At 50.9% G+C, this 7,748-nt stretch overlaps 1 protein-coding gene across 1 annotated transcript; it reads left to right on the forward strand.

Annotated features, from left to right (window-relative positions):
• The first annotated feature begins 4,811 nt into the window (after positions 1 to 4,811).
• On the forward strand, positions 4,812 to 5,606 carry LOC133052657 (melanoma-associated antigen 9-like). The gene is made up of 2 exons (XM_061137564.1): positions 4,812 to 5,043; positions 5,212 to 5,606. Exons 1-2 carry the CDS (start codon positions 4,812 to 4,814, stop codon positions 5,604 to 5,606), a joined length of 627 nt encoding a protein of 208 aa, XP_060993547.1.
• The last annotated feature ends 2,142 nt before the right edge of the window (positions 5,607 to 7,748 follow it).

Here is a 7,748-nt window from a genome sequence, read left to right on the forward strand (position 1 = left end):
TACAAGGGTTCTAGGCACTTGGGCTTCAGTTGCTGTGGCTCATGGGCTCTAGTGAAAGTTGCTCAGTCTTATCTGACTCTTTGCAACTCCGTGGGCTATACAGTCCAAGGAATTCTCCAGGCCAGAATACTGGAGTGGATAGCCTTTCCCTTCTCCAGGAGATCTTCCCAACCCAGGGATCGAATCCAGGTCTCCTGCATTGCAGGCAGATTCTTTACCGGCTGAGCCACAAGGGAGGCCCAAGAATACAGGAATGGGTAGCCTATCCATTTTCCCATTGGCTCTAGGGCACAGGCTCAATAGTTGCAGGACACTGGCTTAGTAGCTCTGCTGCATGTGAATCTTCCAGAATCAGGGATCAACCCCTTATCTTCTGCATTAGCAGGCAGATTCTTTACCAATGAGCCACCAGGGAAGCCCAAGATTTTTTTTTTTTTTTTTAGTGTACTTTTCCATGAACACAAAAATAGATGGTATAGGGATTTTCCATTTACTTCCTGGCTCCAAACAAACATAGCCTCCTGTGTTATTAAGAACCCCACCAGACCAATACATTCATTATAACTGAGGAACTTACACTGATATGTCATAATCACCTAGAGATTATAATTTACACTAGGATTCCCTCTTGGTGTTGTACATTCTATTGATTTGGACAATTGTAAACAAAATTCCACTTTCTAGATATACCAAAGTATATCCTTTCAAAGACACAAGGACGTCTGGTTGACATCTATGTTTTGGCAATAAGTAAATTCATTAATAGCATTCATGAGTTCATAAGTTCTCAAATCTTTTGGATTAAGATCCATAGGGTTGCTGGATCATACAGTAAGAGTATGTTAAGTTTTATAAGAAACTGCCAAGCTATCTTCCAATGTGCCTGTGCCCTTTTGTATCCTGACCAACAATGAATGGGAGTTCTCGATGTTCCAAATCCTCCACAGAGTGTGGTGTTGTCCCAGGAGCAGAGTTTGGCCATTCTAATAGGTGTATAGATATTCTGTGTGTGTGCTTGGGTGTGTGACATCATCAAGTGACTTATCAGGTCAACTGACAACTAGGGATCAAGCTGGGAAAGGCACAGCCAGATTAAAGCATTTTAGAGTCCTACCCGGACCATCAGGAGGCAGCTTTGGGCACATTATGTGAACAGGTTCATGTCCTCTGGAATAGGACATGGTTCCTATTCTGACTGCTTTCCAGAAGGAAAAGCAGAAAATGAAATTGAAAATAGTAGAGCTCTATTTTAGGATGGGAAATGGGTAACTCAGAGTGTTTCACACCTTGAAAGACTTTGTGTAAGGAAGAATGGTTTCAAAGTAACAGGGTGAAGAGGAGATCCTCCAGTATCAGGCTGTGCAGGGGAGACTTGGAATGAGGCTCCATACCCACGGAAACATGCACTTGGGAGAAGAGGCAGTAGGTCCAAGGCAGAAAGGTTCCTTAGACATTCAGTGGGTGCCCTGGGAGGACCCTCTTTCACAGAGCCGGTGGAGGGGGTTTGGATCAGGATGGTCCACCTGGAGGGGGTCTTTATGCACCTCCCCCTGGCTGTTTCACACAGCCCAGAGCATGTGCCCTGCCCTGGGCCAGGATCGATACCATCACCCATGCTTGGTCTAGACAAGTCATGCCATGTGTAATAGTTCTGAGGTGTGAGATGTACCATTCTCCATAATAGATTTTCATGTAGAAAAGAAAAACTGCATCAATCAATGTACATGAGGTTTGGAAAATATGTACTGGTTCAGAACCTTCACAATGTTGGAAAGGTACATCTCAGACCCTCAGGAACAATAGCTACATCCACTCACCAGGGTTTTTACAGACAGATCACGTAAGTGATTTCACCTTGTACTGTTCTGAGGCCCATTTTACAGCTGGAGAAATCCAGACTTTGAGTGTCCATGATTTCATTGGGTTATCAGTAGCAGGATACGTATTCAAACTGAGCTTCGTGTGGGCGCAAAGTCCTGTCCCCCCAGGGGCCTGACCTGTCCCACTGACAGTCAAGGGGGATCCAGCTGGTCTCGCACCTGATGCCTCAGATCACATAATGGGGAAAACACAAGGAAGCCAGACATCATTGCCCATGAGAGAATGACACAGGATTCTGCCCACGTGGCCCCCCTATCCCCATCAGGTCACCATCCCTCCTGAAATGGACAGGAGTCCCATGGAGGAGGGATAGGGTGTATGATGGAGGTTGTGAGCATGGAGAAGGCTCCTGGATGTGGGGGTCAGAGGCACAGCCCACAGAAGACTGTTCTTATGTTCAGGCTACAGCCCTGCTCTCTCATTCTACTGCCCCCGTTCCTCCCTTCTTTCCCAGCTCCTGGGGATTCCAAGCTCTCCTGCAGGCTCATTGCCCCCGGAGGACTGGATCTCAGGCAGGGGGAAGCCTGTCCTTTAAAGCACAGAGACCATGGGGCTGGTGGACTCTCACAACATCCAAAGGATACTGAGTATCTGTGGCCTTCAGGGCCGTGTGAACACACTTCCATCTGGGTACTGGAGCATACAGGACCTGCTCTCTCCTTATACCTCGTATGTCCATATATGAATATATGAGCACATGTAATCTCCAGACATTATACATATATATCAGACAGGCACCACACAGACATGTGAAATGTATTCTTCTCTATGAATGAGGATTCGACATTGAAAATCATGGCACTCCAGTAGGTAATATTATGTAATCATCAAACCAAGTGTTCTCCTAACTCACCTGCTGCTGTTCACCCTCTTCAGCTAAAACATCTTTTCTACAAAAGGTTTCTGAAACCTGGTGCCTGGTGAGGGGACCGCATGAGACGATGTGTGCTTCCCTGTGCTCCCCCATGGTCATGGGTGCTGCAGCCCCCCATCAAGCCTCTGTGTTGGGACTGCAGCCTTCTGTAAAGGGTCAAGGAGGCCCCTCCAGTGAGGACAAGTGGATCCACTCATGCCAGAACAGAGGGTCCTATAGAATACAACTTCAGCCCTACTGGGACTCCTGGGGACCCTGGGCCAGCCTGTCAGGCTGAACCCCCGCCTGGCATCCTCAGTCAACTCGGGGAGTCAGAGGCTTGGTCTGTGGACAAGTGCCCTCTGTACACAGGGAGGGGCCCACATCCTGCAGAGACCTGAGGTGATGACCAGAGGAGCCTCTGGGTCCCCAGGGGATGCATGTGTGGCCCTCCTGACAGCCCTGAGGGACCACCGGGCATGGCGTCCAGATGTGAAATCACTGATCCCGCTGGGAGGTGGGGAGGTGAGGGCCTGGGTCACAGAGCTCGGGTTCAGGTCAGCAGAGTGAAGGAGCCCAGCTGTGCTACGGGTCAAGGTAGAACCCTGAGGGGGGCTCTGGGACCCAGGACATACACATCGTCACTGCTTTTAGCCCTGGGAGACCCCGGCAGGGTTGTTGGAATGAGCCCCCCAACGCCGGTTTCTCTCACGGGTGTCCTGGCTCAAGAGGGCCTGGGTCTCTAAGGGACACAAAATCAGGTGGGCAGAGGGCAGTGCCCAGACTAGCTGAGAGTCAAGGCAATGAGCACAGGGAAGGCTGAGTGACTCCCGGGACATCATCTCAGGCCCTGTCATCTGCCCTAGGAGACCCTGGAGTGAGAAGAGCACACTAGGCCTGTTCTGACTTCCTGACATCTGGGTCTCAGAGAGATTGGGGAACTTGTGAGAGAAGTGGGGCCTTAAAATGGTGGACTGGAGAATCCCTGGCCCTCTGTGCAGTCCAGGCTCCATGTGAGGAAGGACTGTGGCTGTTAGACCCCAAGGCAAGGCAGGGAGGGATTCTGGCCCTTGTGGGTCTTGGAGGCCCCAGAATGGGATGAGCAGTTTATTCACCTTTGGCTTAGGGGCCTCGGGAGGTAAGGTGTTAGGTCGCAGGGTGGAGGCTTCAGATCCACAGAGGATGGACTCCCGAGACCGCAAGGTAGGACTAAACAGACCCCATCCTTTGTGGTCAGTGTTAGCAGGCCAGGCGAGAGGCGAGGAGGAGGTGAGGACCGAGCATCTCCCCAGCCGAGGACTCACTGGAGGCCCTGGTCAGCCACATGTGGGGCCCCTCAGCACTTTCTGTCCAGACTCGGGTCTTGTTCTGAGTTTGCCTGCAGGCCCACAAATGCGAAGGTCCAGACCATGCCAGGGGGTGAGTGGGCAATACAAGGGAACCCCGAGGGGAACACACTCCACAGCTGGTGGGACCTCACAGAGTCCACCCCTCCTACAGTCACAGAAGCCCCAAGTGTGTGTCATAGTCTATCCCCAAGGTGCCCCCTCCTTTTCTCTCACAGGGGTTCCAGGAACCAGGAGACGAAAGTGAAGTTCTGAGGCCCGAGTCCACAGGTCAGAGAGCAGAGGAGGTCCAGGCACTGCCAGGGGTCAAGGTGAGTAGGTTTTCCTGAGTGTGTACCAGTGACTACCCAGCCCAGAACAGAGGGGAACCCAGAAGGCCCTAATCCCCAACTGTGCCAGCCCTGCAACCTCAAGCTGTGCTGGCTGCCCACAGGGGAGCCACCTAACATCCTCCTTTGGGTAGCCAGGGTTCAGGCTGTTCAGGAGGAGCTCCTCTATGATGCCCGAGAGCACTCCTCAAGTGGAGATCTGTAAGAGGCCTGAGTCAGAGTGCCCAGTGTGGGTTTCTCAGCCAAGGCCACTCACAACCTCTGTCTCCCGCAGGCCCATGGTCCCCATGTGTCCCCCTGCCTCACTCCTATCTGCAGTTCAACCCCGGTGATCATGCCTGGGATACATGAGCTCCACCAGCTTGAGAGAGGCTTTCAGGATCCAAAGGGAATGAGGGTCTGATGGAGGCACACTTCATTTGGGGTGAGGAGGAGGAGGTGGAGGACGAGGAGGAGGAGCAGGTGGAAGAAGGAGATGAAGCTTCCCCCTCCTCCCCTCTCCTGGTCTGGGGCACCCTAGAGGAAGTGGCAGCTGCTGCAACACCCAGTCTCCCCCAGAGCCCTCTGGGTGTCTGCCCCTCTCCCACTGCCATGGCTGCCACTCCAGGGAGCCAATTTGAAGACCATGGCCTCAGTAGGTAAGATGAAGTACCAGGAAGCTCGCAGGACCAGGGAGGTGACAGGCCCTTGCTAAGAGATGCACTGTGGTTGAAGAAGAATGAGCTGGTATGATTCCTACTCAGCAGGTATCTCACCAAGGAGCCACTCACAAAGGCAGAAGTGCTGAATAGTGTCCTCTAAGATTACCAGGACTACCTCCTGGTGTTCCTCAATCAAGCCTCAGAGTACCTTCAGCTGGTCTTTGGTTTAGAGGTGAAGGAGGTGGGCCCCAGTGAGCACACCTGTATCCTGGCCCCCACCCTGGGCCTCACCCTCAATGCGATGCTGAGGGATGGGCAGAGGTTTCCCAAGGCCAGCCTCTTGGTGGTGATCCTGTGCCTGATCAGTGTGGAGGACAAACACGTCCCTGCAGAGGAAATCTGGGGAGCACTCAGCAGGATGGCAGTGTGTCCCGGGAGGGAGCACTACATCTATGGGGAGCCCAGGGAGCTGCTGAGCCAAGTGTGGGTGCGGGAGATGTACCTGGAGTACCAGCAGGTGTCTGATGGTGACTCCGCTGGCTATGAGTTCCTGTGAGGTCCTCGGACCTATGCGGACAGAGGCAAGTTTAAAGTCCTGGAGTATCTGGACAGAGTCAGTTGAAGGGGTCCCAGCTCCTTCCAGCCCCTCTGCAGAGGCTGCAAGGGAGGAGAAAGGGGGACTCTGAGCCAGGGGTGCAGCCAGGCTCCTTCCAGGCCCACATCCAAGACCTTGTCCTGGAGGGAAGGAAGGGAGGCTGATCCTTCCCTCTGTGATTGAAGAGGGAGCGGTCAGCCTTCTCAGCAGTGAGAGCCCGTGCCTGTTGGGGGAACCCAGTGTGTGACACCTTCGTGTTCCTGTTCTCTACAGTGACATGGAGACTCATCTCTCTTTCCTTTAGGACTTTTTCAAATGTCATTCCTTTTAATAGAAGACAATGCGTTCCAGTATCTAACTAAGTCAGTGATGTTGATCACAGTGTGTGTGTACTTTCCAGTTGAAGAACAAGAGTTTTCCTGTTTCATAAAAGAGATGGGGAATGCTTTCATTTTATTTTGTGGTCCTGCACAAGATAACATGGAATTAGAATTAGAATGATTTTGGAAATGTGGATTTATTTAGCAGTGATAGAGTTAGTGGAAGAATTAGAAATAAAAGGTGATAGTAGTGAATTTTTGCTTCTCATACTTTTTGTGTGTCATTTAGTACAGCTAAGGGATCTTGGTTTATTTGGATTTACCTGGGTTATCTAAGGAAGTAGCAATTAATCTGAATCAAGCAGCCCACTCCTCACTGGCTCATTTATTCCAAAGACCTTTACAGAACCTGCTCCATGAAAAGCCCTGTGTTAGCAGTGGGGACACCCCCACACCTGGGGCGATGGTCTAGGAGCCACAGTCACATGAGGTGTGTGGTGGGAGTGAGGGGAAACTCTGAAATGGGACATTGCTGTGAGGTGTCCTTTTGGATCTTGGGTAAACCCCAGAGAGATCTCTTTCTGGGGCAAAATGGGAAGGGTCCTGGCTCTTGTCACATTGCTGCTGACCACAGGGATGGAGTAGGTGTTTTCTACCCCCTATCTGCTAGGCATCCGGCAGAACTCAGGTCACACTCCCTTGAAGTGATGCCCAGAAATAGGTGTTAAGAAGCTTTTCATTATCTTGATTGTAGTTGGGCATTAAAATCAAAGACTCAACCTTTGTTGGTAGTGCAATGACGAAAAGTAGGGGTTGGGATGGAAGACCAGCTGGGACACAGGCAAAGAGTGGTTCTTGCTTCTATTTCCTGGAGCAACTTGGGTCCTGCTGGAACACTCCTCCACACCCAAATTTCACAGGTCCTCTAACTCGAAATGGGGCTTCCCAGGTAGCTCATATGATGAAGAATCTGCTTGCATTGTGGGAAACCTGAGTTCAATCCCTGGTTAGGAAGATACCCCTGGAGAAGGGCATGGCAACCGACTCCAGTATTCTTGCCTGGAGAATTCCATGGACAGAGGCGCCTGACAAGCTACAGTCAATGGAGTGACAGAGTCACACGTGATTGAGCAACTAACCCTATGGTTGAAAACTTTCTTAGTTTTATTTATGAAGCATCCTGTTGGCTACTGAGGAATTCCATATCCTCCATTGAGTTCAGTCACTCAGTTGTGTCCGGCTCTTTGTGACCCCGTGAACTGCAGCATGCCAGGCCTCCCTGTCCATCACCAACTCCTGGAGTCCACCCAAACCCATGTTCATTGACTTAGTGATGCCATCCAACCATCTCATCCTCTGTCGCCCCCTTCTCCTGCCCTCAATTTGTCCCAGCATCAGGATCTTTTCAGATGAGTCAGTTCTCCACATCAGGTGGCCAAAGTATTGGAGTTTCAGCTTCAACATCAGTCCTTCCTATGAACAACCAGGACTGATATCCTTTAGGATACACTGGTTGGTTCTCCTTGCAGTCCAAGGGACTCTCAAAAGTCTTCTCTAACACCACAGTTCAAAAGCATCAATTCTTTGGCACTCAGCTTTCTTTATAGTCCAACTCTCACATCCATACATGATGACTGGCAAAACCATAGCCTTGACTAGACGGACCTTTGTTGGCAAAGTAATGTCTATGCTTTTTAATATGCTGTCTAGGTTGGTCATAACTTTCCTTCCAAGGAGCAAGTGTCTTTTAATTTCATGGCTGCAATCACCATCTGCAGTGATT

The sequence above is a fragment of the Dama dama genome, chromosome X (genome assembly GCF_033118175.1).
Source record: "Dama dama isolate Ldn47 chromosome X, ASM3311817v1, whole genome shotgun sequence".
Taxonomy (NCBI): Eukaryota; Metazoa; Chordata; class Mammalia; order Artiodactyla; family Cervidae; genus Dama; species Dama dama.

Bases quoted from the DNA above. Each gene is read 5' to 3' on its own strand.
- LOC133052657 (XM_061137564.1), top strand. From the start codon at position 4,812: ATGGAGGCACACTTCATTTGGGGTGAGGAGGAGGAGGTGGAGGACGAG. The intron at 5,044-5,211 runs GTAGGTAAGATG...GTGTCCTCTAAG, and splicing joins ATTTGAAGACCATGGCCTCA to ATTACCAGGACTACCTCCTG.